At 43.8% G+C, this 13671-nt stretch overlaps 1 protein-coding gene across 2 annotated transcripts in view; it reads right to left on the bottom strand.

Annotated features, from left to right (window-relative positions):
- SPATS2 (spermatogenesis associated serine rich 2) overlaps window positions 1-13671 on the bottom strand; it is a 114546-nt gene that overhangs the window by 70268 nt on the left and 30607 nt on the right. The window contains exons 1-4 of one of the 2 annotated variants that reach the window (XM_029594679.1): window positions 7714-7737; window positions 2086-2165; window positions 1123-1231; window positions 326-375 (exon numbers count right to left, since the gene is read on the bottom strand). In XM_029594679.1, coding sequence (XP_029450539.1) covers window positions 326-375; window positions 1123-1231; window positions 2086-2124 — 198 coding nt within the window. In that variant the 5' untranslated portion in view covers window positions 2125-2165; window positions 7714-7737. Of the gene's footprint in view, window positions 1-325; window positions 376-1122; window positions 1232-2085; window positions 2166-7713; window positions 7738-13671 lie in introns of those variants that run through there. The other variant, XM_029594678.1, reaches the window with a different exon arrangement.

Below are 13671 nucleotides of genomic sequence, written 5' to 3'. Positions count from 1 at the left end.
ACTGACCTTTATCTTTCTCCTACAGGCACAGGTTTACAGAAAAAAAAAAATCACTAAAACCTCCTCCCCTGGACTTCAGCGAGTGACTGACTTCTCTCCCCCACAGGTCTGCAGTGAGCCACTAACCACCTCTGCCGCCACAAGTTTGTATTAAGTTACTAACCCTACTCCCTCAGGCCTGCAGAAGTCACTGACCTCTCCATATAGTTCAGCACAGTGTCCCTGACACCCCCAGGCCTATAGCAAGCAACAGATCCCCAGAGAATGAAAAGGTCTATTATTCACAATTTTACATGCCAGAAGGCTCATTCAGAGAATGAATTACCTTTTTTTTCCCTGTTATTGTCCATTCCTTCAATACTTCACATGCATTGCCTGATTGGAAAAAATAAGGAAGGCAGGAAGCACCTTGAATATTTCCATGAGACTGGTTACATTTTTTCATTAACAAGAATAAGTGGCCCAGGAGGAAGGAGGTACAATGTCACTTGCAAAACAGTCAGAGGGAAACTGGTTAAAAAAAAAAAAAAAGTTATCCATCCCCCACCATTTCTCCCCCCCCCCCCCCCCCCAAAAAAAGCATCCTTCTCTATGCATGGCTGGGGATGGGAAGAGGACTAAAGGGTTCAGTCTGCTTTAATCACAGTGAAAGATAGCCCACAGTAAACATTTACACCAACTAGGGCTCCTCTTCTTCAACTCCTACACTGTGTGAGATGCCATCCCTACTGACGACACTGTCTCTCTCTCCTCCATGCAGGATCCCATTCCCACCAAGGACTCTCTCCCCCTACTATGTGGGTTCCCATTTCCACTAAAGGCTATTTTCTCTCCACCCTTCCAGTGCAGGATCTCATCCCCACCAAGATCTTGCTCTCTTCCCCACAATATGGGAATGCCATCTCCATTGAGGGATCTCTCTAACCTGTATGTAAAATCCCAGCCCTGTTGAGGAGTCTCTCTTGCTCCCATACAAAATCCCATCCTCTCCAAGGGCTTTCTCCATTCTCTCCCCTCACTCAAGAAGGATCTGATCACCACTGAAGGCTCTCTCTCTCTCCTTCCCAGAAGGGACATGATCTTAACTGTAGTAATTGCAGAGTTGCCTGCCAAGAAACCTACCTTCCATAAAGGCCTGCACTGTCTTATCAACGCAATTATCAAAATACTGCAGCACCAGGATGATTTCATTGTTACTCCTGTTGGGGATGACTGCACGCACTGCATTGATCTGGAAGAAACAGCAAACAAGAGAACAGATTCACAAGGATCAGTGACTTCTATAAGATGCCAGTCACTACATGAAATACTTATGGAAGCACATAACCTATCAAGGTGATTTTGGTCTGCTATTTACTGACAGAGAACAAAAGGTTTTCCATGTCAAAGCTCCTTCTCCTTTTATTTCTCTTATAGTAATAACATAATATTGAGTTTGCGACTTAATCAATTAGCTTCCTCAAAACAGAATGCTGTCATATACGTAGGCAGGATTATGACTTCATTCCAGGAACAGATGTAAGCAAAAGAAGCAGAGTTAAAATGCACAGACACACAGGACACATAAGCTATTCAGGCTGTGTGTGACTGTTAAAACTATCCCGTTTACTTTAGTAATAAAATTCTACCTGTATTATAACTTAGTAAATCAATATGCACCCCAAGCAGGGCTTTGTCCTGCAGGGAGCATGTTGGTGATCTTCCTTCGTCCCATTTCCCAACAATGCACTGCACTAATGGGGAAGGAGAGAGAAGGTGGGTGGCACAGAGTGTGGTTAAAGATGTGCTTTAGGTTAAGTGTCAAATCCTGTCTTTCAAATTTCCCCTCTGTGTGTGATCTTAAGCAAGCCATTAATTCTCTGGGAGATCATGTAAAGGCAACTGAGCAACAGCAGCATTGTGCCTTCTGTCCTCTGGAAGTAGAAGATGATCAGGCAACAAAATATTCTTGCTTCAGAGGTGGCTGTATATGCAAATTTCTGAAGAATTCTAATTGTAAAATGTAAGAGAAACTTGTTTGGATGAACATTACTATAAAATCAATGTAATTTATTATCAGGTCAACCGTCTCACAGAAGTACCAACCTTCTCCTTCATATTTTCCATGGATCCTCCTTGGGCCATGACAGTATTAGACTGGACATCAAAAACAAACCCTGCAGGATCTGCAAGAAAAGGAAAACCTTAGGCATAGCTTGTATTGGGATTTTTGTGCAAGTAGCAGGCCACTGGCTCAAATGAGCCTGCCTGTTGCCATCATGTTTCATGCAGGGTTGGACCTGCTTGTGAGTACTCAGCATATGTAACTAGCCCTTAAGTTAGATGGGGATGCTTGATAGTGTGCAGGTCAGTAATTGGAGGTGTTCTACTGCAGTTTCTCAATAAAACATTTATTAGGAAACAAAAGCAGCTTCTGTACTAAGACTGCCATCTTGTTCTGTACAGAGCTGGCATCCACTATAATCTGTGTGTGTTTTCAGAGGGCGGGGGAAGAGGAAAGCAAAAGAATAGCGTCTTCAAAATCTCTGAATGTGTTTTACACTTGTAAATGATGCATAACCTTGCTTCCCAGTCCTGCTGCTCTCCCCCTCCCTGCCTCACAACTCCACCACCTGCAGTCATGCTATAATTCCCTAGTGCTCAGGTGTGGATGCTGTATGAATATCTGTACGCTTTTATCGGGCTCTAGAGGCTGAGAGTGGACTATTCAGTAGGAGCTCTGTTGCTGGGCTCCACAATGCCCTCACTGGGGCACACACTGATTTGGTAGCCTTTCGATGTCACATCTTCATTTTGAGCAGAGGTTTTCAGAGATTCAAAAACTGAAGATGTAAAGATGACCTCAAGCGGCTCAATCAAGCATGTTGCTGCACTGTTAACAAGCATATTAAACAGAACTGGATACAAATGATTTGGTTGTAGCATATCAGCAGCTATGAGACCCAATATCAAGTACATTTGGCCACTACTGTCGGTTTTTGCCCTTGCATGAAACTCCTCAGTGACAGACTCCGGTCAAGGGAGAACTGGTAAGTCTAGCTTGGCAGGTGTTTACTTACTGTCAGCCCCTAACTAGCTGGCACAGCAGCGTAATCCTGATCCTCAGCCCTCCCCCAGCAGGGTGGTAGAATGGGGAGCAGAGCTGTTGCAAAGGGTGGGCAAGCAGGGCGACCACCTGAGGCACCAAGCCGGAGGGGTGCCACACTGTTCTGCTGTGTCAGTCTATGAGTCTTTGAACCCACAAGCCCAAAAGGGAAGAGGGTGCCTAAACAATTCTTGCCTGGGGCACTCTTTTGTGCAGCAACTGCCCTGGAGGGGAGGAGAGGAAACAGGAATGTTACCTCTTCCATCATTAACGTCACACTTCTGGTTTCCTTAAATAGCTTGACGTAAATCCACTGAAAGGACTCCACCTAGTAACCAGTTTCACTATTGGTATACACCTCATTGCTCCACTACTGCTGCATTTACCCTTGCAAAGCCTTATGTATATATATATATATATATATATATATATATATATATATATATATACACACATACACTGCAAATCACTGCTGATTGTCTCCCATGTTTGAGCACAGTCACAGCATAAAACCCTACAATTCAGTTACAGGCAGGCACCTATGCAGCAGGATACACTTATCAGAAAGCATGCCAAGAGGCCCAACTTGTATAAATTGAACATTTTTCTTAAATTGCTAATAGGTCTAAATGACATAATAGAGACTAGAAAGGGACTGCTCCACTCCATCGGATCCTATAAGTTGCGAATAGATCCTGGATATGGGCCCAACGTTGGACAATCGGTCTTTTGCATTCTTAGCATGACAATACTATAGCACAAAACTAATAGGGTACTACATCGTAAAGGCAGGTTCCCCTTATACTGATAGCAGTAGTGCCATCAGGATATTCCAGGTCATACAAGAACTGCTCATGATTCCTGGCATTTAAGTGCTAAAAATACAGATGTATTTTACATTCTTTGGTCCTCAATCTTCTGGTTACAATGTCAGCTTTGGTATGAAAAATTTTTAACTTCTGGAGTTCTGATTTAGACTATTCAGAGGGCTCACAACAGGTGCTCTCCCGTAATCTCATTGACTGGCCATAGTGCTATTACCTGTTCTGCCTGACAGGTGCATTCTTTGCATGGTAAGAACCACAACAGCAAAGCCAGATCCCACCAGAAAAGGACCCATCCCTCTTGGATGCTGGCAGCAGAAAATAAGTAAAGACTGTCAGCAAACATGGGCACCCAGGCAAGTGTAGAGCTTTCGCTGTTCCTTCCTCATGGAGCTGTAGGATGACCCTACCACACCTAGACTTCCAGCTGTATCTAACTTTCAATCTTTTTTCACAGAACATGTGTACAAGGTAGAAATAGGTTCACCAAACACTGCAAATAACCTGTCATGGACAAAACTCACAAGACATCAATGCCCCTCTGGAGCCTCCAAGATGTACCTGCATCGGCATGGTGCTAACCCACTGGGGCTTATGTGGATCAAAATGGGACTGTGACAGGATTCTATCTCCTGCCAGCTAGATACCACCAGCAGCAGCCAGCCCCAGACCTCTAAAGCCCAAATGCTTAAAGCCTTCAGGCTAGATTTTCTTCTTTTGCAGTTGCCACCATCCCCTAGCTCTACTGTAACATGCAAACACCGAGATACATATTAATTTAAGTAATATGCTTTAGAAGACGACTCAAAATGCTTAGAATACCACACATACTTTTTATGAATCAATAATAAGTACACCTAACAAAGAAACCAAAAAACTAAGAAATGTTTTAACCATATCTTAACTTTTACACTTGTATACAATTCTGAGATTGTTTTCATGAGCATAAATGGAAAGTAGAATTTTGCTGTTTATAAGATTTGCATACTGGGTCAGACAGAGGGTCCCATCAAGCCCAGTAACCTGTTTCCAACAATGGTCGATCCAGATCAAAAAGTCTCTGGCAGAATCTTAAACAGTAGATAGATCAAATGCCGTTAACACCCAAGGAAAAGTAGTGACTTTCCTCAACTATACCTGGTTAATAACGGTTTATGGACTTGGCCAAACCTTTTTTAAACCCAACTATGCCAACTGCCTTTACCACAACTTCCGGCAATGAATTCTAGAGCTTAATTATGCGTTGGATGAAAAAGAATTTTCTCCAGTTTGTTTTACATTTGCTTACTAACTTCATGGAATGTTCCCATGTCTTTGTATTTTTTGAAAGAGTAAATAACCGATTAAAATGTACCCATTCTATTCCACTAATGATTTTATAGACTTTTATCATATTCAGCTGTCTCATCTCCAAGCTGAACAGCCCTAAACTCTTTAGGCTTTCCTCATAGAGGGGGTCATTCCATCCCCTTTGTCATTTTGGTTATCCTTCTCTGTACATTTCCCAGCTCGGTTATATCTTTTTTGAGATGCAGCGACCAACATTGAACACAGTGCTTTAGATGTGGTTTCACTATGGAGCGATAAAGAGGTTATTATGACTTTCTCTATTTTATTCTTCATTCCTTTCCTAATAATTCCTAACATTGTTTGCTTTTTTAACTGCTGCCACATACTGAGCAGAGGTTTTCAAAGTATTGTCTACAATGCCCTCACAGGGCCACACACTGTGACTCAGTAACCTTTCAAAGTAATGTCTGTATCTTGAAGAGTTTTCAGAGATTCTTAAAATTGAAGACGTAAAGATGACCTCAAGTGTTTCTATTTCCACAATGTGGTTCCGACATTTGCATTTATGACTATAGATTACTGGAACTCAATGTGGGTCTCCCATTTGCCCATCTCAGGGCTTAAAAGTGTTCCACCACATGCCTGATTTTGAGTAGGTCCTGATGGGAACATGCTATCCCTCTGTTGGAATCCTACACTAGTTTTCTTTACTACAAAGAATTACATTTAAGATCTGAATCCTAGTTTTCAAATTTATAAAACTTGATGTCCCTTCCTATATCTGTTTTATCTTCTGTCTTCCCGCCTGAAAGGAGACAGTTGCTTGAAGTTTCTTCTGTGAAAGAGGCTCATTTAGGTGTAACAAGACCGTGCTCTCTCTGTTGTGGGTGCTACTCTCTGGAATGCTTTTGCAGATTCTGTTAGTCTAATAGATGATTTTATGATTTTCTAGAAGCAGCTTGAAGATTTATTATTCAACAAGACCTTTGGTTCTTTCCAGGGTTGAGGCAAGAGAGCATGTTTAGCAAGTGACTTCTGGTTTCCTTGTGTAATTTTACTGTTTGTTTTGTGTTTTATAATATTACTACTTTACTGTAATCCTCTTAGCACTGCTGGCTTGTTATAGTGGAAAACAAATATTTTAAATAAATAAAATTATTCACAGTGATGTCCAGATCCTTTTCCTGGGTGGTAACTCCTAATATGGAAGCTAACATCATGTAACAGTGTGGGGTTACTTTTCCCTATGTGCACACTTTGCACTTGTCCACATTAAATTTCATCTACCATTTGGATGCTCAGTCTTCCAGTCTTGCAAGGTCCTCCTGCAATTTCTCACAATCCACTTGTGATTTAACAACTCAATTTTGAGCCTGCAAATTTGATCATTTGTCATTCCCTTTTCCAGATCATTTATAAATATATTAAAAAGCACTGATCCCAGTACAGATCCCTGCGGTACTCTACTGTTTTATTTTTCTCCACTGAGAAAAACCACCATTAAATCCTACTCTCTGCTTCCTATCTTTTAACTAGATAATGGCGAGCCAGTGGAAATAATGTATTTGGATTTTCAGAAGGCATTTGACAAAGTCCCCCATGAGAAACTCCTGAGAAAATTAAAAAGTCATGGGATAGGAGATAATGTTCTAATGCGGACTATATTATTAAACCTTTCAAAGAAATATAGATGATTCGAAAAGCCAGACTTCACTTGTGTAAATCTATGCTGGCTGTGTCCTATTAAACCATTTCTTTCTATGTGCTCTGTGATTTTGATATTACTGTTTGGGATCTTGCCAGGTACCTGTGACCTGGATTGGCCACTGTTGGAAATAGGATACTGGGCTTGATGGACCCTTGGTCTGATCCAGTATGGCAAGTTCTTATGTTATTTTAGAATAGTTTCTACGATATTTCTCAGCACTGAAATCAGGCTCACCTCTGTGCAAAAATCGTGGATGGCATCCCCTGCCCACAACTGATACCTGAACCTTGTGGGCGAAGAGTTAGTGAGTCAGACTGGGAGGGTGAGGGAGAAGGACATGGATTAGTGGGGGGTAGACATACTTTTGCTCTCTCCCTGACCTCAGTACTCTCCCCATTCCCCCAAGCCCTTTACTACAGGCCTCAGAAATACAGAAATTCACACTCTCTAGATATGGTATTGCTGCATCTACAGAATACGGCATTTTTTCATTTTCTATCAACCAGGCCTCCCTGAATCACATCACCAGCAGAAGTGAGCCAAAAAATCTCCAACACAAATTTCAAAGTTTGTCTAAATAATCAAGAAGTAGAGCACACTACTAGACTATGCATACCTTGGCCTGCAATTAACTGTATCGGCAACTTGGCTATAAGTCATTACAAGAAAAACGTCTAAGGGCCCTATATGCAATAAAGAAAGCCCTGGACATTGAGCCACACAGCATAACTATTTTTAAAATCATTTAATAGCATTGAATCAACAACTTTAGAAAATGCCTGTATGAATAAAGCAGAGTTGCTTACCTTAACAGGTGTTCTCCCAGGACAGCAGGATGTAGTCCTCACATATGGGTGAAATCACTGGATGGAGCCCAATCATGGAAAACTTTTCTATCAAAGTTTCTAGAAAAACTTTGACTGGCACACTGGGCACGCCATGATCCCTGTGTCCACAAGGGTCTCCCTTCAGTCTCGTTTGTAGCAAAAAAGTGCGAGAAAAAAATAAAACAACAAAAAGTAAGCGGACTACATCCTGCTATCCTGGGAAAACACCTGTTATAGGTAAGCAACTCTGCTTTCTCCCAGGCAAGCAGGATGGTAGTCCTCACATATGGGTGATTAGCAAGCTACAGGCTGACTCATATTACAACAGGCCAATAGCAAACAACTCGTGCAGCAGGCACAATAATTGGGGTGCTATTGGCAATGATGAGGCAGCCTGAAATCATAGCAGGTGGATGTGGAAGGAGTTGGGGATTATACTGGAACAAAGTTTTGCAAGACAGATTAGCCAAAGGCAGAGTCTTGATGGATTTCCTTATCTAAGCGGTAGAGGGCTGCGAATGTGTGAAGAGAGCTCCATGTCGCAGCCTAACAGATGTCGGCAACTGGTACTGAACGATAGTGTGCAACCGATGTTGCCATGGCCCTTACAAAATGTGCCTGCACTCACCCCTGGAGAGGAAGGCCTGCTTTCTCATAGCTGAATTGGATACAGTCTGCTAGCTAGTTGGAGAGAGTTTGTTTGCCCACTGGAACTCGTAGCTTGTCTTTGTCAAAGAAGCAAAGAGTTGGTGGATTTCCTTTAGAGTGCAGTGCGGTCTAGATAGAATGCAAGTGCATGCTTAGAGTCCAAGGTGTGCAAAACCCTCTCGCCCTGTTGAGAGGGAGGCCTTGGGAAGAGTGGGCAGACTATAGACTGAGTAAGGTGAGAGGCTGTGTCCAACTTAAGAAGAAATTTAGGGTGAGTACGGAGGACCAGTCTGTCACGGAGGAACCTAGTGTCGGGTGAGTATGCAACAAGGGCTTATAACTCACTGACCCTTTTAGCAGAGATAATGGATACGAGGAAAATAATTTTTCATGTTAAAATGTTAATGTTATAGGAATGCAAAGGCTTGAACAGGGAACGCCTGAGCCTTGTAAGCACATTTAGGCCCCCATAACCAGTGATCGTAGAGGAGACTTAAGTTGTGGAAAACCCATGATAAGCCGACTCATAAGGGGTTGAGCCGTTAACAGGGCATCCCCTACTCCCTGGTGGTACGCTGAGATGGAACTGAGGTGTACCCGTGCGGAGGATGTTTGGCGACTAGAATCTGAAAGGTATCCTAGATAGCCCAATAGAGATGGAGTGGGGCAGGAAAAAGGGGTCAATACCTTTTTGTGCAGGCCATTTGGTAAATCTTGCCCATTTCAAATGGTAAGATTTACATGTGGAAGGTTGTCGTGAAGCTACAAGTACCTGAGAATATCAGTGAGTCGGTGTTATGAGATTGACATGTGGGCAGGCGAATTGGTTCCTGGAGTGATAGGTTGAGAAGTATGGGGAAGCATACTTGTCGAGGCCAGTACGGGGTTATGAAAACCTGTCCTGCTGTAGCTTCACGAGAGTTTTGGCTATGAGCGGTATCAGAAGAGACGCCTATAGGAGGCCTTTGTTGCAGGGGTGAGCAAAGGCGCCCATGGCTAGCGCATGTTGATGCCTGTGTAGTGAGCAGAATCTGTCCACTCTGTGGTTCGATTTGGACGCAAGAGGTCGATGGTTGGTTGACCTCAGCGTTAGAAGATTTTGCTCGCTACACATAGATTCAGAGACCACTTGTGGGGATGGAGACCGATTGAGATGGTCTGTTCGGTATGCCTGGTAGATAAGTGGCCTGGAGATGCATGGAGTGTGCAAGGGCCCAAGCCCAGAACTGCTCGGCTTCCTGGCAGAGCAGATAAGAGCCTGTGCGTCCCTGTTTGTTCGAGTACCACACTGCCACTATGTTGTCTGTCTGTATCCACAAAGTTTTGTGTGAGAGGCAGTGTTAGAAGGCATAACGCATGGTTCAAAGCTCCAGGAAGTTGATCTGAGACTTTTTATGGAGCGGAGTCAACTCATTTTGGGTTTGGAGGGTATTGATAAGAGTTCTCCAACCCAAGTTGGATGCGACCATGGCCAAGATCATCTGAGGATTTGGTACTGGATCAGTGATATGGAGCAGGGACGAAAGCGGTTGAACGGCTTAGAAGGAAACGCGTGAATGCTGTTATTCTTTGTAGATGAGCGGCAGTCACTGCTAGGTATTTGGTGAAATGCACAAGTTGTCTATGCTAGTTCAAATGGCAGAACTTGGTATTGAAAATGTTATTGACTCACTATGAAGCGTACAGAAAGTCCAGAGAATAGAGGCAACCCCTTTGTTGTAGTAAGGGAAGCATGGTGCCGAGAGACACCATTCTGAACCTTTCTTTCTGAAGAAATTTGTTGAGATTTCTGAGGTCCAGGATGGGCGGAGGTTGCCTGTTTTCTTTGAAAGTAGGAAACAGCGGGATTAAAAACCTCTGCCTTATTGTGTCCGGGGAAAGGTATCCCAAGCCCTGGTCCCTCAGTGGGATGGACCGTTCTGTTCTCTGGCAAGGTAGAAAAATCCAGGAGCCTGCCCAACTGGCGGAGCTGGTGTGATCTGGATACCAGTTGGTCTCATGCGGGAGCGGTAAAAGGTCCTTTTAGCAGCCCTCTTTGCTGGTTTTCTAGCCGAGGAGGGAGGATTTGCAAGAAACGTAGAGAGCTATTGCAGCGTCTCATGGTAGTCTTGCAATTGAGCCACTGTCTGCTGGAGCTTGTGCACGAAGAGATTATCTGCGGTGCATGGCAGATCTGCTAGTTTATCTTGGACTTCGGGCTGTATATCAGAGGCCGTAAGCCAGGTTACCATCTAGTACGGAGTCCTGTTGCTGGCAATGGGAGGACATTTCGAAGCAATCACATGTTGCTCGAATTTCATGTGAATGGCAGAGAAGTTCCCTTGGTCTTGTGTCAAACATAGCTGGTAAATAGCAATATGTGACACCAATATGGTTCTTAGAAGATGTTACGACCTAGAACCTCCCGAAACTTCTGGTCCTTTTTAGGGATGGTTTCAGACACGTCCTTAACTTAGGTCTCGATGGAATCGGTGCTGAAGTGGGATTAGAGTGCTCATCGCCCCTTGAGGATCCTAGGATAGGTATAGGGATCCATGGAGGCTCAGAAGGACAAGTCGGCGTCAATGACTTAGGCTGTTGTTGGTAGGTGCCACAATGAGGCGATGCCACAACAGTGCGAATATCGATGGCTCCTGTGTTAGTAGATTCCGGAAGGCATCGATGACAGCCTGATGGACAAGGACATCCAGCTCCTCCCTGGAAGCTAGTATAGGTAGCACAGCTACAGGGGGCGACAGACTAGGCGTTACTGGTACTTCCACATGAATCTGTGGTGGCTCAGTACCCAGCACCAGTATCGGGAACGCCTCGGTGCTTCGGGTGCAGAGGAGCATGGAGATTCTTGTACCCGGGCCCGCTTCGCAACTGGTTCAATGGACATTGATGCTGGTGCGATATCACTGCCAGCACCGAACGCGGAACCACATCAATGCTGATGACGATGTTTCCCTCGGTGCTCGGCCCGGTCATTCTCCAGCACAGAGGAAGTTGCCACCAATGTCCAGAATGGCGTCTGCGACAGACTATCACCATGGCAGTGATTATGTTTCCCACAGTGCTCGGCCCAGTCATTCTCCAGCACCGAGGAAGATACCCCCACTGTCTTGGATAGCACTGGTGATGGATGGTCACCGTGCCTCTACTGCTCATGGCATTGTTCATTGCCCAAGGATTACAATGGGCTCTGGTTTAGAACCCGAAGAATGGAGTGTTTTCTTTAGTCGATGGCATCGATGCGGATGTGGACGGCATCGACAGGGTCCTGGTGGCAACGGGAACCGTGGACATCCCAATCCCTCTAGCCCTGATGGATCTGGTGGAGGTTCGCAGCAAGGACACTCGTGGGTATCATGGGGCAGAACGAGGGTGATAGACATAGGGAGAAAAGAGGGCCGCAATTCGGTTGGTAACCCAGGGGAACCGATAGTGAGGTGACAGGAACTGACCGGAAAACAGGGCATAGTATTCACCGAGCGCCGATGAAATGTACACGAAGGAAGACCCATGTAGGGAAATTATTTGTGAAGTAAAACTTCAAGTGTTTCCGTGAGGAAAAGTTGTGAGAAAAATCTCACAGATCTCCTAAACGTGAGGCAAACTGCATCGCGGAAAAAAAGAGACTGAAGGGAGATCCCTGTGGACACAGGGATCATGGCATGCTAGGCATGCTCAGTGTGCCAATCAAAGTTTCTAGAAACTTTGACAGAAAAGTTTTCCGTGATAAGGCTCCGTCCAGTGACGTCACCCATATGTGAGGACTATCACCCTGCTTGTCCTGGGAGAATAACTTTTTTTGCCAACAGAAGAGAAATAACCAGGAACATTTTCCCCTGGGAAGAAAAATCAGATCTGCAGAAAACAAATTTAAATAAATCAGCTTTCCAGACCATATCAAATTACAACCTAATAGCATATCCAGATAGGTAAAATTTTGTCTCCAATAGGAACTTTATACTCGTTTATACTCGTTTACTGCATTCCTAGGCCTTTTTTCTTCCAGCAGTCTATGCCTCCAAGTTTACTATCCTTGTTATTTATTTATTTTATTTATTATTTTGTTATACCGACTTTCATGACAGGAATCACATCAACCCGGTTTACATTTAACAATGTGAATAAGGCAGGGAGTAACATAATAATCAATAATCAAAGTTCAAACATCTTAAACAATAGTAAGGATGTGAAAAAGTTACAATGAAACAGGGAGAAATAACTTGGATTTAGAAAGGGGAGGGACAACTGAACAGTATAATATTTACAGTGCAGCCAATTGCGTCGGTAATATAGTTGTGTAGCAAACAGAATCGGTGAGGTACAGTTGTATGGCATAATAAAAGGTGCTGGGTATGAGTGTGTGAGCGGAGCTGGGTATGAGTGTGTGGTACTGTGTATGAGTAAGAGATTGGTGCTGGGTATGAGTGGGATAAGTGTATGAGTGGGTGAGTGAGTGGTTAGAGGTTTCTTATTTCCGTCCAATTTTTCTAATTCAGTCCAATGTTTCTAATTTCAGTCCAATTTTTGAATAGGTGTTTGTACTGCTGAGTGGAGGAATCAGTCCAGGGCTGGGAATGCTTTTTTGAAAAGCCAAGTTTTCAGTCTTTTCCTAAATGTTAGTGTGCTGGGTTCTTGTCTCAGGTCCGGTGGGATAGAGTTCCATAGAGGCGGACCTGCTGAGGAGAAAGCTCTGAGACTGAGAGATTTATGTAGGTATGTTTTGGCATGAGGTACCTGGAGTGCTTCTTTGTAGGATTCCCTGATGGGTCTGGCAGATGTATGTTTTTGGAAGGGGATTTGTAGGTCGAGATGGGTGTGTTGGTGTATGGCCTTGTAGATGGTAGTGATGGATTTGTAAATGATTCTGTAATGAATCGGTAACCAATGCAGGTCTTTGAGTATAGGGGAGATATGGTCGATTTTCCTGGTGTTTGTAAGGATTCTGGCTGCTGTGTTCTGTACCATTTGAAGAGGTTTAGTATATGAAGCTGGGAGGCCTAGTAGTAGTGAGTTGCAATAATCTAGTTTGGAGAAGATTATTGCTTGCAAGATTGTTCTAAAGTCCTGAGCGTGGAAAAGTGGCTTTATTCTTTTCGAATATGTAATTTGTGGAAGCAGTCTTTAGTGGTTTGGTTGATGAATGGTTTGAGGTTCAGACGGTTGTCTAAGATGGCTCCTAGGTCTCTTACGTGCGTGGCTTGTAGGCGGGCTGGTGTCATTGAGTGTGTGTAGTTGTTTTCTGGTGATATAAGTAGGTATTCTGTTTTTGAGGCGTTGAGTATTAAGTTTAGGTTG

The sequence above is a fragment of the Rhinatrema bivittatum genome, chromosome 3 (assembly GCF_901001135.1).
Source record: "Rhinatrema bivittatum chromosome 3, aRhiBiv1.1, whole genome shotgun sequence".
In the NCBI taxonomy this organism is placed as follows: domain Eukaryota; kingdom Metazoa; phylum Chordata; class Amphibia; order Gymnophiona; family Rhinatrematidae; genus Rhinatrema; species Rhinatrema bivittatum.
This window is presented reverse-complemented; position numbering and strand designations above follow the sequence as displayed.